Raw genomic sequence first — 15,189 nt, 5'->3', positions numbered from 1 at the left:
AGGGGGCAAAGGTCTGAGAGGAGACACCTCATCTCAGGGCAAAAGATGGCTGAACCAGGGATGGTGTTTTAACAATGGAAAATCAATAAGCGCAATACTTACAGAATACATGAAATGACGTGTCAACTGCATGTGACTACATAGACTGCTGGTTTATATATTAATCCTGGTAGAAGCTGCCATGGGCTGCTCATCCTCTTGTTGTTTCGTTTTCCCAACTCAACAACAGCAGGGCAGACAGTGGTAGGACAGACTGTGTGCCATCCCATCCGTGAGCGCCCTGTGCCGCCACAGGCTAACACCTGCACTGATTTAATGACTGTTTTCTGCAGCGGCCATGTTGCTGCAGGAGAAATGTATATATGTGTGTGTGTGTGTGTGTGTCATTAGAGCAAAATGAACGTGGTGGTTAAGTTATTGTGCTTAGTGCAGTCTGGGGAAATGCAACCATGTGTTAGAGAGTCATTAGGGAGCTGATGAAGGTGTTTAAGAATCACAGCCTGCTCATCATCGCTCTGCTAACGTCCCATAGTTGCGTCACTGTGGTTCTGGATACAAAGTATTAAGTTTTGGCAGAGATGGGTTTAACTGAGCTGGAGTCTCAACTCCAGATGGAGCAGTAGCGGGCACTTGTGCAGAGATAGCCTCTGGAATAAGTTTCCATCACGGTAAGGGTTTTCTCTTTTAACAGGACGTGAACTGTGTTTTTTCTTCTTTAACCTATACTGTTACGTTTTCAGTGTGTTACTGTAACACCATTTATTTGAGTAATCTATAGTCTTTTCTTGCTACATGTTCCTTTATTTCTTATCATGCATGGTCCTTTTGTTTTGTCTCAATCCGGCTTGTGACCATCCCCACTACAACTCTTGGAGTGGCCCCGCCGCTCTTTGACCTGCCTCTGTACCCTGACACTCGTGGGCCTCTTCAGATGCAGGCTAATTCAATTAATAAACAGATAGCGCTGCACTGCCAGCTGGACAGCTCTCAGAGACACTGATAAATGAGCACTAGCTGTCTTGGGCTGATGTGTGTGGGGAGGAGACACTAGAAGCCATCTAATCTCCCCCCACCCCTGGTCTCTCTCTCTCTCTCTCTCTCTCTCTCTCACTGCCCCCCTTCACCTCCCTTTTACCCTCTCTGTCCTTCTCTCCTGGAGCCGGGTTGACAGAGAGTCAGGCAGCTCCAGATGAGCATCCTACCTTCACACAGACTAATTCACCTCAACAACACAGTGGAGAGGGAGACAGGCAGCCAACAGATTATTTTGGCTGCTGTCCATTCAGGTGATTGCCTGCTCTGTGACTAAGTGGCAGGAGATTGTCAAACTCTTACGGTGTTTTCTTTCACAAGAGGGAAGGGCCTCACCACTCTGGTGCTGACTGACAGGCTGACGGCTGAAGGGAAGTTGTTTAGTGTGGGCTGTCAGCTTCAGAATTCATCCTGTGATACACGGAAGATGTCCTTGTCGACACTGGTGACTCTGATTGATATCTGTAAGCTTGTTTAAATCCATTTTCTGTTTCAGTTGCATGTCAACTAGCTGTCTGTTATTTCTGCATGTTTAAACTGAAAGAAATCCACTGCAAAAATGTAACTAATACTGTTGATAGTAACAATGTATGACAGGATGTCAGAGCTTTCTCACTGCCACTTGTTACGCGAGTGTCAGTGTGACTGTGATGCTGTGGACAGCTGCAGGCTTGTGACCCCTCGCTGTGTGTTAGTGTACACTCTGTGGTATTTTAACCCCTGTCTCACCAAAGAAGGAGCGCTGTGGCCCCTGAGAGTTGTGCTGCTGAGGCTGTGGTGAAGGCGGCTGGCGGCGGTTAGGGTGCAATAAGATGTATTTAAACATTTAAAGAGAAAATATAGAAAAGCATTCATAATGAGGGGCAACAGATACAATCTAAATCATGATGATGTAGCATTGTTTTGCTCTGTCATGCATCCCATGTGTTTACTAGTAGAAACTATACTCAGACAAAACAGGCTTGGCAAGGTTACTTTTACTTTAACTGCTGGTTTCATGTGCTGTTATATCAAATAAGCTGTGCATGGAAAGTTCAGATGACTACTGAATAAATCCTTTCACAAACACATATATACAATATGTAAATGTAATACAAACCAGGAGAGTATGCACTTTTATGGTTGCCTCACTTCTAAAGTGATTTATTTGACTGTCTCCTCCCTCCGGGTAAAAAGCTTTCCACTCATGAACAATGTGAGAGAAGAGTGGAGGGCTGATGTTGTGCTCTGGTTGTGTCTTAGCGTTGTGATCCAGACCAGCTGGATGCCATTCCCTATGGGAATCATGAATGTGAAGGTTGTTAAAAGATATGGAGCCCTGGACACAGCATGGACTCACTGACAGCAGCTGGGCGAGGGGGGAAGGGAGACAAGAGAGGAAAGAGAACACTGGGAAAGAGAAGAGAAAACTTTGTGGAATTCACAACAGTAGCCTTTAAATGAATGCCTTTGTTTTCAGTTTTGTTGCTAACATTTTGCTCAAAGTGACAAATGGACTAATTGTAGACAGGATATAAGACTGGACACAGGCATTTATTTTATTCAATAATGTATTCACGTCAGCAGTGCACTTGGCATTGATCAAAATTCAACATTCAACACTCTGTCAACCGGTTATTCCTAAAAATATAAAAGAAAGTTGTGAAATGGTTCAGACATGAACGTTTTTTTTTACTTGTCTAGCTTTGTGTACAACAGATGAAGCCTGATGAAATACTTTGGCACTTGTATATTTGGGTTCAAAACAAATTCTGGTCTTGCGGTTGTCTTTATGTGATGCCCAGAAAAACAGACTCTCGAGGAGAGGTGCATTCAGTAAACACTGGGAACACAAGTGTACCTTTTAGAGAGCCTCTCTCTCCCAGGACGCTCAGAGACACCGGTCCAGTCACGGCTAAGTAGACCACGCGGTTAAAGCAACAAACCTCCTGCTGGGTCAACAGCAAGGGAGCAGTCTGAGCACCTTACAAGCAAGCTCATCTCACAGGCAGACACACCACACACACACACACACACACACACACACACACACACACACACACACACACACTTACATAGAGGAGAGAGAGGCTATTAGAAATATGAGAGGGAGGGACTAGTGGGATGGCAATCACGGAAGGTAAAGTGTGAGAATGACAAGACTGAAGGAGAGACAGAGGACAGCCTAAGTGGCTTTGATTTGTTCTCTTGACACATGGATTTATGGAGCCATTCATCATCTAAGCTTATGATCCTGCTCTGTAGCTGTTGATAATCAGCACACTGATAGATGAGAGAATGTACCAATTAAAAAAGGTATTTTGAATGTAAAATTATGTTAAACATTGTGTTTGGTGTCCATTTTGTCTACTCAGAGGCTGAAGGCTGCGCTTTCACACCATCCAGGTGCCATCGCTAACGGCAACATGAACTCCATGGGCCACATGATGGAAATGATGTCATCACGGCAGGAGCAAGGCGCCCACCATCACATGCACTCGCACCCGCACCAACACCTGCAAGCCCCTCCCCACGCGTACCAGCACCACGGTCACCACCACCACAGCCAGAGCCACGGCCAGGGGGGTGGACACCACCACCCGCAGGGACACAACCCCCATCACAACTCCCACAATCCCCACCTCCATCCCGGGCACCCACACCAGACCTCACCGCACCCTCCAATGCACTCCGCTTCACATGTAAGCAAATCACATTCCCGGGAGAGCTTAAGCTTTTAGATACCCAAAGGCAGATCCACAAGTTCAATAACACATTAACTACACTGCACATTAAAACCTCTTGTACTGCTAGAAGCCACTGTATATCATATATGTGTATCATTACTAAAAACAAGACAGCACTTTAGTAGCCCTTTGAGCAGTTTTGAAGTCATCCCATAGTGATTTAGTAGTATATAGCACTACAGTATAGCTTTACATTCACTGTAAGTCAATGGATGAACACATTTTCCTGCCAAGGAGTAGTTTCTTGGCAGACATCTCAAATGTCATTTTTCCCTTTGAGGTTGGTCAGCTTCAGGTCTGTACCGGACGTCTGCCATGAAGGGAAAGGGTCAAGAAGAGGCCATAACGTAGCCATTATAAAGGATGCTCAGTCGTGTCTTTTGAAAACTAAGCGCCACGCCACCCTGCACTGCCAATATGCAATTATGTGGCCACAACATTCTCCAGGTGCTGAAGAAGTTTTATAAATGCCCCGATGATGATGACCAGACGGCCTTGGCTAATAGTCCTGGAACATCTTAGCCGTGAATACATTTAGTTGCATTCTAATTGAAAGTTTGAACGTATTGCTCACAGCATAAAAAATAACATGATGTCAGACACTTTGTCCTTTGCATTGTCTAATGGCCTCTCCAGTGCCAAGCATTTTGGATGAAGGACAGTCCGCATCAAGAAATGCAATTCACTGTATGTTCCAAATGTATCATTAAGGCATTGAAACAACACTCTCTGTACAGAGGCCATTAAAGCAGCTTGTATTTTCCATGGTTCTCATAAAAATGGTAATGATCAGAAGACTGAAAACACTTGACCTTGCCAAGTATATGTCAAGATCTGTCAGTGTATGTATGTTTTTAGAAATTAGTCTTTTGACTGTGTCTGGTGGTGTTAGTCTGAGTGGAAGTGGGCGGTGGAAAACTGCCTCCTGACACCTCTTTAACAAGGTGGGCAGGCTGGTGAATCAGCCTAGTCACTCACTCACTCAGCCCAGCTCACAGGGCACGTGGCACCAGATGTTGTTTTTGGGGAAGTTGCCAGACTGGGAATAGCTGCAGGAGGTAATGTATAGATGCTTTGAGGGAAGCAGAGCAGTGACAGCAGACAGGTGGCTGTTTTCCAGGTGTGTCCGAATGGTTACATCTCTGGTTGGATGGTGACAGACAGACAGACAGACAGACAGACAGACGCGGCCTCATCGGAGAGCTGATACCTTTCTCCCCATGTTTCAGATGTCGCCTGCAACCCAGCAGATGCATCCCACGCAGACACTGCAGTCTCCACCACCCAGCGGGGGACGGCGCCGTCGAGTAGTGGACGAAGATCCGGATGAACGCCGGCGGAAGTTTCTGGAAAGGAACAGAGCGGCGGCAACAAGATGCAGACAGAAGAGAAAAGTGTGGGTGATATCGTTAGAGAAGAAAGCAGAAGAGCTCACTCAGACCAACATGCAGCTTCAGGTACACAGTGAACTTCAGGTGTTGAAAACTGCAACAATCAGCATGTATTTTTGACACAGGTCCTTAGCAAGAACTTAACGTGTATTGTCTCGTTTTGGACCAGAGATGATGGCAATAAGTTGGATTGGTGAGAGGGTGTATTTATCCAACACTGACAATCAGTCAGTTGGTAAAAATCAAAGCTGTAGAGCTCCAAAAAAGAGATCCTACAATTCCCATAATTCCACTGAATAGCATCTTTTGTTGGACCTGCTCTGTAACTGTTGATAATCAGCACACTGATAGATGAGAGCATGTTTTACCCGGTCTGGTAAATGCCCTCATCTTTCAAGTTCCAAAGCTTTTTGCCAAATTTCAGTTCAAAATTGAAAGTCTTAAGCCCCAATGCAAGTTATAAATTAACGCTGAAGTTGGAATACACCGTTTGTTGATTAGGTGATAATAGCGCTGGTAAAATGGTTGATTCCCTAAATTATAGACTTAAAATGCTTCTGTGTTTTCAGAATGAAGTGACCATGCTAAAGAACGAGGTGACCCAACTCAAGCAGCTTCTCCTCACACACAAGGACTGTCCCATCACCACTATGCAGAAAGAGTCCCAAGGTTACCTCAGTGAGTAGCTCAGATTAAACACAGACACACACACACTTGGGAATCTGACCAAAAACACACCTTCATCTGTGTGCCTTAGCCATACAGTGCAGCTAGCACTGTGGGGAAATGTTAATTGTCTTGCCAGAGGAAAGATTTAAACTCTACAGACTGAAGTGTGATGGACACACAGTGAATGCCCAGACTCTTCGCTCCTATGTGCTGCTATCCAGCTCCCACGCTCATGGCGGGACTCTTCTTTTCACATATGGGTGTTTCACACTCTGGTAGCCAGCCTGGACTGGGAGTTGGTAGTCTGAATCCCATATGAGCCCTGTTTTTCCATCTGACAGCACCTCCGTACAGAGGCAGCCGAGACTCAATGTGCGAAAGACGTCACAGGCTGCACATTGGCATTGAAACTTTCATGGATGCCCCAAGATCTCACTGATTACCGGACTGTGCCTCGGCTCAGCCGAGCATGACTTCAGAGCCCCACCCTTTGATACGGATACAAGTGACATTTCCATGTAATTAGGATAAGGCACCTCCCTTTGTGACTTTAGCGCAGGAAAATAAGGCTCACATCCCCCCTGGCTGAATGGTTCTTTTATACAGAAGAGAGCCAACTCCCAGACTGGGCTGGGAGAGACTTCCATCGATGAGTCTAGCTTGTGTACAGATGTCACCTTCAATGTATCCAAACTTCATCAGGCTTGTTTATGGAATTACTTTTCCATTTTTGTGCTTTCCATTCATGGTCTATTTTGGGATGACAGGTGAGACTTTGGGTGTGAGTCATTTGTTGATATGTATTTGTTTCTGCTAATAAAGCTGTTTGTTTTGTTTACAATAATGTGGTCTGTGTTTATTTTGATATTCGTTATCATTTGTTTTTACTATCACATTATATCTTTGTAGAAGCTTGAGGGTCACAGTGTTCACACTACTACACACACGTTGTCCATCCTCACTGATGTCTCTGCTGTCTCCTCAGGTCCAGATAGCAGTCCGGCGGGCAGTCCAGCACCAGAGTGCTCCCAGCAGCAGGTCATTCAGCACAACACCATCACCACCTCCACCACAACTATAGGGGGCAGCAGTGTGCACGGGCAAACCAATCACCGCACAGACATTAACTCCATTCACTAGGGACAAGAGAGACCCCCCCCCCCCCCCCCCCCCCCCACACCTTGCTTTCTGAGGGTTGCCAGCTGCACATGCTGACCCCCCTTGTTCCCTCCATCAAGAAAAACCTCAAAGGCCTGTGAGGCTGTTCTTTATACAGTAGCTCCAGTATGTATTTTTATAGACCAACCCTATTAACCCATACGTGTTCTTTAGTTTGTTGCCTCTTTTTTTTACCTGTTTTTTTTGTGCTTTTAGCAAAAAGGGAATTTTGCTAATCTCATCCAGCATTTAAGTGACTTTTCTTTCTGTTGTTTAATGGTACAAAAAGGTCCATGATGGTCATTGAACCGGAGGACAGAGACATAAGCCTCCGGCTATTAGCAGACCTTACATCTCTGTAGTCCTGATGGACTGAACAAATGAGTCAATGTATTCTCTGTATCACTTATGAACAGTGTGTTGAGTGTATGCAACAGACTCTACATGAGGGGGACGTTGCTGCCTTTAAGCCAAGTCAAACTGTCCCTGTGATGTCTTGAAGACAGGAATATGCAAGCAGGTGTAATGAAACTTTTCTTTCTGAGTAACGAATATGACTGTTAACCTTGTCCCTGTCAGCTTTATTCTTAAAGAGTGTCATGAAATACAGCATGATCAATTGGAAGCAATACATTGCAGTATTGATCACCTTCTCTACTGTATGTCCACATTCGATCAGCATGGCTAAGCCACTCTGGTCCCGAGGACATACAAAGCTGTTCCAGCTACAGAACTGCCCACTGATCCCAGTGAGGCAGCTGAAACAAACTTCTTCACTCTCCAGGACCAACTGAAGCTTTATTTACTGAGGCGTCTTTTTGTGTGTTTGTGCATCTGGATTTTAGTATCCATCGTTTTCGAGTATGCAAGTTAGTTATGTATTATATTATGTTCTGCCTTCTTTCCTCTGCAGAACAAAGTTCAGCAGGTGTGTAAAGGAAGAAAAACAAAAAACATTGTGAGAAAGTGACAGATTTTTTATTTCTGACTGGCATCCCACGACTGGTTAAGTGTTTTACGGTTTCTAAAGAGGAGCAGTTTATGCTTGTGCTTTTCAAAATGTCACAATGTGCCTGAATCTTTCGTAAAATCTTTTGTTGGCTTTCTGTAGACAGCAACTCTTTCTCTTCAAACAATCAAACCCTTTCATTCCCTGCGTTTTATTCATGAGTTTCCTGTGTTATTGGTTTTGTAATTGATGTCTGCTGCATGTGAGCCCAAAACCAGCTGACTAAGGAGAAAAAGTACCTGCTTTCCATTTAACCTATGACCTCTTCGTCAATTTCTCTTCCTCTCTTTCTCAGGCCTCCTCTGCAAGGCGATGGATGTATTAATAGTGACCCGTTTTTTATCTCCCTCGCAGCCTTGAAACTTCACACCTTCTCATGTTCACCACCACTGCTCTTTGTCTCTTTCCTATGACCAGGAATGTCGACTCATTAGCATGATGACCATAATGCACTGTGTTCTACAGTAGGATGGATGAAATACATTCCACTGACAGGTGGAGCGATCGCAGAGCTGTCTATGCACTTTGTCCTCTGTCATGCCAGAGGGTAGAATAGCCATATTTAGGTCCGAGTAATTCTCAGTGATCCCCCCCCCCCCCCCCCCCCCCCCCTTTTTTCACACACCAGCGAGAAACTTAACTGTGTTTGGCTTTATGAAGAGACTGTGCCTGGCATGGATCATGTCTGTAGATAAGGAAGGGAACCTAGAGCTCATGTTGTAAAGACCCTGCACAGTTAAGTTTGAGTCCTTTTTATTCTGCAAGAAAATAGATGAAGGATGTGAATCTTTATCCTCATAATGGGTACATTCAAGTTTGGTTGAAGCATTTGGACTGTTTTTGTCATGTGACAACCCTTCAGTCAGTGTGCGCATTTTGATATGTGTCAATGAGAGAAATGGATTCTCTTGAAAAGGGCTTTGTCGTACAAACCCTTTGAACTGAAGCTTGCCTTATTTTAGGTTGATTTTAAACCGTGTTTTAGATCATTCCAAATTAACCTCTCGCATGTAACTAATTATGGCAATGACCTCAAAAAACCTTTAACTGGAATCAATTGGAGGATGTTGCTAATTTAGAGTTAGATGAGTCTCTCGTTTCCTTCTTGAAAGTGGGTCCAGGTTCAGAAAAACACATGTTACTGCAGAGGAAGACAAGAAAGTGCAGTGTGAGTGCGTCCGTGTGGATTTGTGAGCGGTGGAGAACAATGCCTCTGTATTAATGACGTTATAAATGTATTATTTTAAATCAAAAACTATAAATATTGTACATAATTGCATTAATCTTGTACATGTAATGCAACCACCTTTCTTATTGAAGGGAGTAAATGTGTGGTACATGTTTGTAAATAATGTTTGCATAGCACTTGTTGCCTTTTGTTGTACGTCGAGGCTCATTTCAGCGCTTAAATACATTGTTTATATGTAATGAACGGATGAATCCATTCTGGCCTGCATAACTTTGTACATTTTGTGTGTGTCTGTAATGACTGTCTCCATTTTGTTTTGCATTTGTACAGATGTTAAAGTATCACTGCAGTTACATTACGGTATGAAAATAAAGCACTTGTTCTGTAACAATTAGCAAACTCATTTGATGTCACTACTACTTGAACTTGAATTCTAGTGTCACAAATATCTTCTGTGCCGATAACCAGTGTGAAATAATGTGCTTAGAGACATGAGCTGAATGTTTGAGAATAACATTGGCAGAATGCTATGAAACCAACATCGACATCAAACGATCAAGTTTTCCCCGATGCTTGTCCTTGAGACGGACCTGCTCATTAAATAGTGAGATGCTTTAAAGGTTTAGAATACTCATTAATTATTGAACTGTCTAGACATCTTGATAGTTGCCTGATGAAATGACAGCACACAACACACATCTTTGTAAACAAATAACCAACTTAAACACTGCAACAAATCAAATACATTTTAAAAACCACTACAACAAATCAAATAAATTTTAAAACCACTACAAAATCAAATACATTTTAAAACCACTACAATAGCCAAACAGAATGAAATTAACAACCGTTTGTCGCAACATGCAAAGGGGCACTTATTCTTCACAGTTTCATTTAGTATTTTTTTTAGTTAAGATAATCAGAAACAAATTTCAATGACATTGAATGCCCACAGAAGTTTAGTGAGATTACATTCTTTCATTTCTGGCTTTCTAATAAAATGCCTTTAAGCACAGTGGCCCCTGGTGGACATTTTGTAGACTAACCAAACAGAACTTGAAGGGACAAATCCCATCCAACAATGCTGCATCTGCAACAGATGTCAATCACAAAAACACAGCAAAGCTCGCCGATCATTAAGGCACTCGGATTTAGTAAAAAAAAACAGGTTTTTACAGGTTAATTGTAGTTTCAAGGCTAATTCTTAATATTTCATCATCACGCATGTTCTGATTGAATGCATATTTCCCTCATACAGTTCAAAACATGAAATGGTTTTGATACAACTCTGACTTGATCATCAGACTGAATTACTGTGTGAAGACGTGGGAGACCTGGCTGCACGTTAACACAACTTATTTAATTTGCATCAGGGAGCAGTCCAGAGTCCCACCTCAAATGTCACCTACTAAAAAGAAATGTGTTAAAATTCAACAATGTGCTTGTTTACATTGGCTGGGAAAATTAAAAATATTTAAAATCAACACTCAATAATTAAAAATATGCTCTTTAAAAGTGGAGGTGCTTTAATCAGCGGTTTCAGGACCAAAACATTCATGACCAGCCGCGTGTTGAAAGGAATCTGTCAATCATGTCAAAGGACCTCGCCGGCTGGTCGTAAGGCAGAATGTGTCCTCCTCCTCGGATGATGATCTGTGTGACAAGAGGATAGATTACAGATGTTAAAACAGTCGTTCCCAAGTACTTTTCACATTGATTTTCAACTGTTAACAACCCACCTGGTAAAACTCTCCCACTTGTCTCACGTAACCAGCCACCTCTGTGTCGCTGGGCTGAACCTTCCAGTGGAATCGCGGTGCTGTTTTGAACTCGGCCGCCCCGCTCCAGTTGACAGTAGGCAGGAACCTCTCGGTCAGTGGTGCTGCTACAATTACATCCAGCTGACCGCTGTAGATTAAGACCTGGGTGGATGTAGAAATGGACCAAACAGGAAAAGACTGTTAGAGAGGGAGTGAGGGATCATACCACTGTTGCACAGACACAACACAGAGGATAATCCCAAAGCCCCCACCCTATAGTTGTCCATCAACACCCCCAGCCACGGCTTGATGCTCTTCATGACATCCTGCAGAAGGTGCTTCTCCACCTCCGAGCCGTCGTTGAACGTCAGGTTCCCCACATGGATGGCACGACGCACCGCTGGCAGAGTCACAAACTGGGAGAAGTACTCCTGGTCCTCAGGCTCCTGTTGTGCCACAAAGAACATGTGGTGGGTTGTGCAAAGACCAACGAGTAGCGTGTTCGTAAATAAAGGTTTTCAAATGTTTGCTCCAAGAAGTCCCACCAGCAGCTTTGAGAACAGAGTTTCTACTCACCCGACAGGTCATGTAGTTGTAATAGTTAGTGCAGCCGGTAGCGTTTTGGAAGAAGGAGGGATACGGATCCACGTCCCCATTCAGCAAACTATCAAAAACCTGAAGTCAGATGGTAACAACACGGTCAGCTAAATGTAAACAAATTTAAATAAATAACAAAAAGGAATTCATCGAACAATAAGAACTTAATGCAAATCTAGACAACTGAAGACAAATGGGCGACTATGGGTCAGTGGTTAGCATGCCCGTCTTTCAATCAAGGGATTGGCAGTTCAATCCCCGCCCTAGTCGATGTGTCCTTGAGCAAGACACTTAACCCTGCATTGCTCCCCGTAGCTGTTTCTATGGTGTATAATGTAAAGTGTCTTTGAGTATCTTGAAAAGCACTATATAAATTAAATGGATTATTATTATTATTATTAAATGTGTTCTGAAAAATAAGAGGCGCCTCCTACCTGAAAAGCCTCCACCCACTTCTGCTGATGGATGTATTTAACCCCCAGGTCTGTCTGCTGGTTGACATACTGTCTCTGGTGTTCGTCTATCATGCCCGTTTGGTACATGAACTCACCATAACCACCCAGCATCTGAAATGGAAAAGAAAAAGCTTTAAAATACTATACTCATGTCATTTTTCATTGACAGGAGTGAAATGTAAACCACTAAAACTATAACGGCAGACGGGGAAAAGATAAAGAAAAGGGAACATCCCTCTGCTGGAGCAGACATGTTGTAAGTGTTGGAACATGTGAGCAAAGAGAGCAAGAGAGTTATTAACTAACTTTCACAAGACATGGGAAAATCAGGTCTAGCTTCTGTTCTGGCTAGACCTGGGCCCTATTTCTCGTACGTGGCTCAACAAAGTTGATCAAATGTCCTATTAGCGAGATAAAATTAACAAGATGATTAACATCAGGCTATCCCGGTTTCTCAAAGGCTGATCCGCCCTCAAACCATCTCGTTAATTTGAGCCAGACGTCATTTCACAGGATAGTTGCGCGTGCCCGTCCGACTTCAAAAAGGGAGACGCGTCGATCACAGAAACCATAATTTACTAACAGCACAAAGGCAAATAAACTGAAAGGAAGAGCCTCCTTTTCTCCGCTGACGAGCAGGAGATGATCATGAACGTATATGAGGAATTCCAGACCATAATCATGGCAACATCTAATCAATTCATTCACTTCACTCGCGCTTGAGAGGGGGCGTGGCTTATCTCCATGGAAACATTTATAACTTCCGCCATTCACCATGGATTAAAAAATAACCACTATTTCTGTTTTATACTTGTTGTGGAAATCCCACAAACGTCGGAACATCTAATGCCCTGGTGTTTGGGTTCATAACATTGATATATATATATACACACACATAACATCACCCGTAGGCTCACACAGCTCGGTGACTTTCACCGACTATACGTCTAGATAAGTAGATGGAAATCCTCTTTATTCACAAATCACATCCATTCGTCTGTGCTTTGACTTTCATGAACTACTTTGTGTTCAATGTACGGCTCCAGAAGGTCTTTAATAAATGATTCCTTGTGGGCAGAATGGATAGCACTCATATAGGAAGTCGTCTTCACATCATAAGAACTCTCTCCCTATAAAACGTTAATCTAAGTAATATCGCTCCTTCATCAATGAGGAAGTGAGCTGCCACTTTCTTCAGGGGGCGTGGCCAGATTATCCAGCTAGACTGAATGAGCCTGCGCTGGAGCAAGCTCAAATATTTTGATGTGTTACTATGGTGATTTTTCCAAACTTGCTTTGAGGAACCGAAAACCCTGGCTTGTGTAATCTCATCCACAAAATTATCCCGCTAAACACGTTAGCCACGTACGAGAAATAGGGCCCAGGTCTCAGGACCGGGTCAGGACTCTTCGTGAGTCTCCCGTTAGCTTTGTGGAACCTATAGGGTCTGAAAAATTGACCCCTCTATCATTCTTATTGGTAGATGAAGATTTGTAACATAATACATGATCATCAAAGCTCCGGCCAACCTTCAACCTGAGCAGAGGTCTAATCAACCAGATCCACTGAAAAGCACCTAGGCAGGTGAACAGAGGTTTAAAGATGATCAGAAAACCAGACTTGGTCAGATACGCACCAGTTCTGGATCACAGAGCCCGTCCCCGATAGCCATCCCCATAAAGTTTATTTTCACTTTGGCAGTGGGGTTGTTTTTATGGATGTAGTACGAGATGGCAGGAACATACTTTCCTGCATACGACTGCATGGGGACGGAGAAGGTTCACAAAGATCAGGACCATATTCTAAATATGCAGAATGTGTTTTTGGTTGCTGTTGTCGTCAGAGACAGATGTTCTTGTTGTGGCGATATTTTAAGACAAACTTATAAACCTATCCAAAATGTGTTCCTTGTGATTGTCTAATGGAGTAGAAATTCCTACTGGTGTAGGATATGTACGCGGTAAAAAGCCACATGTGTAACCCCACTATTGTACATTTTGACACGATACATTTGCAAATCTTGAACAGAAAAAAAAACATACCTCTCCAGTAGCATAGAACTCGTTGGACTGATACTCAGGAAATATCTGGAAGAACTGTGTTAAAGCACTTTAAAGAGAAGAGATACAATATAAATGAGTTAGTAATCAAACAGACTCATAGATCAAGTGCCACTAGGTTAGAGTTGGATGGCTTTACCTGTACAGATCTCGGCCAACGTCATCCTGGTTTTGAGCAAAACCTTTGTCGTCATTCGTGAAGCTGAAACCGGTCCCAACCTGGAGAAACAAACAAATTAATGCACAAAAAAAGTCAGATGAGCTGAGAAACCTTGAATAAAATATGCGTTACATGTTATTAGTTAGTGGCTTTTTTTGTCTGCGGATGAATAACTAATACTTACCGGATTGTCAATGTACAAAACTGAATATCTCAATGTCCAAGCGTAGTCCCTAAAACCAACTGCAGAGACACAAAACAGTAAACAAGGCTCCAACACAAACTCAGGGCTCAAGTGTGTGTTTGTCTGTGTCATATATATATATATATATATATATATATATATATATATATATATATATATATATATATATATATATATATATATATATATAAAAACGTAATACCCGATGCGTTCTTACCAGTCAAGTTCTTGAACACCACATATGGTCCGTGTTCCACAAACAGACCGAACATGGAGGAGCCACCGGGCCCTCCTTGCAGCCAGAGCAGGACCGGAGCTTGATCTGGGTTTGCCTGTCACACATCAGGGCGTCACACAGGAGAGTTAAGGTCTCAGCACCAGCCAGTGGGGAAGTCAGTAGATTATTATACAACAGGGTCAGATCAGGCTGGAGACATGTGACCAACCATAAAAAAAGAAACGTGACTTTTAACACAAAACAGTCATAACTGAAGTCCCACACTGCTGCTGACTCAGCTCCTTATCATCGGCTGACTTCTCTAAAAGGCTTCTTTGTCCCAAGCTGCAGCTCTGGCAGTAATGGGACTGTCCTTTGGAAAGCCTGCTGTGAAGAACAGGTTTGCCCTTACCATCAGTGCAGGGAAGAACCAGAAGAAGAGGTTGCTGTTGTATTTCTTGTTGACAGTGAGGTAGCCAGCATAACTCTTGACGTTGCCCCCCGGCAGATCTCCTACCAGACTCAGTTTCCTGGCTGGATCAAAAGTAAAGGATGTCGGCC

At 43.3% G+C, this 15,189-nt stretch overlaps 2 protein-coding genes across 3 annotated transcripts in view; one reads left to right on the top strand and one right to left on the bottom strand.

The window, feature by feature from the left end:
* creb5b (cAMP responsive element binding protein 5b) overlaps positions 1 to 9,572 on the top strand; it is a 36,506-nt gene extending 26,934 nt beyond the window's left edge. Inside the window, exons 8-11 of one of the 2 annotated variants that reach the window (XM_034552984.1) lie at positions 3,387 to 3,713; positions 4,988 to 5,215; positions 5,719 to 5,827; positions 6,804 to 9,572. In XM_034552984.1, coding sequence (XP_034408875.1) covers positions 3,387 to 3,713; positions 4,988 to 5,215; positions 5,719 to 5,827; positions 6,804 to 6,958 — 819 coding nt within the window. In that variant the 3' untranslated portion in view covers positions 6,959 to 9,572. The remainder of the gene's footprint in view (positions 1 to 3,386; positions 3,714 to 4,987; positions 5,216 to 5,718; positions 5,828 to 6,803) is intronic. The other variant, XM_034552983.1, reaches the window with a different exon arrangement.
* A 99-nt stretch (positions 9,573 to 9,671) lies between these two features.
* Positions 9,672 to 15,189, bottom strand: part of cpvl (carboxypeptidase vitellogenic like) — a 5,962-nt gene continuing 444 nt past the window's right edge. The window contains exons 3-13 of the mRNA XM_034552985.1: positions 15,041 to 15,162; positions 14,629 to 14,743; positions 14,391 to 14,449; positions 14,186 to 14,265; positions 14,029 to 14,095; positions 13,623 to 13,745; positions 11,966 to 12,097; positions 11,511 to 11,609; positions 11,207 to 11,380; positions 10,914 to 11,096; positions 9,672 to 10,827 (exon numbers count right to left, since the gene is read on the bottom strand). Coding sequence (XP_034408876.1) covers positions 10,729 to 10,827; positions 10,914 to 11,096; positions 11,207 to 11,380; positions 11,511 to 11,609; positions 11,966 to 12,097; positions 13,623 to 13,745; positions 14,029 to 14,095; positions 14,186 to 14,265; positions 14,391 to 14,449; positions 14,629 to 14,743; positions 15,041 to 15,162 — 1,253 coding nt within the window. The 3' untranslated portion in view covers positions 9,672 to 10,728. The remainder of the gene's footprint in view (positions 10,828 to 10,913; positions 11,097 to 11,206; positions 11,381 to 11,510; positions 11,610 to 11,965; positions 12,098 to 13,622; positions 13,746 to 14,028; positions 14,096 to 14,185; positions 14,266 to 14,390; positions 14,450 to 14,628; positions 14,744 to 15,040; positions 15,163 to 15,189) is intronic.

The sequence above is a fragment of the Cyclopterus lumpus genome, chromosome 16, assembly GCF_009769545.1.
Source record: "Cyclopterus lumpus isolate fCycLum1 chromosome 16, fCycLum1.pri, whole genome shotgun sequence".
NCBI lineage: Eukaryota > Metazoa > Chordata > Actinopteri > Perciformes > Cyclopteridae > Cyclopterus > Cyclopterus lumpus.
Note: the sequence above shows the minus strand (reverse complement) of the source record. Positions and strands in the feature narration are given on the sequence as shown.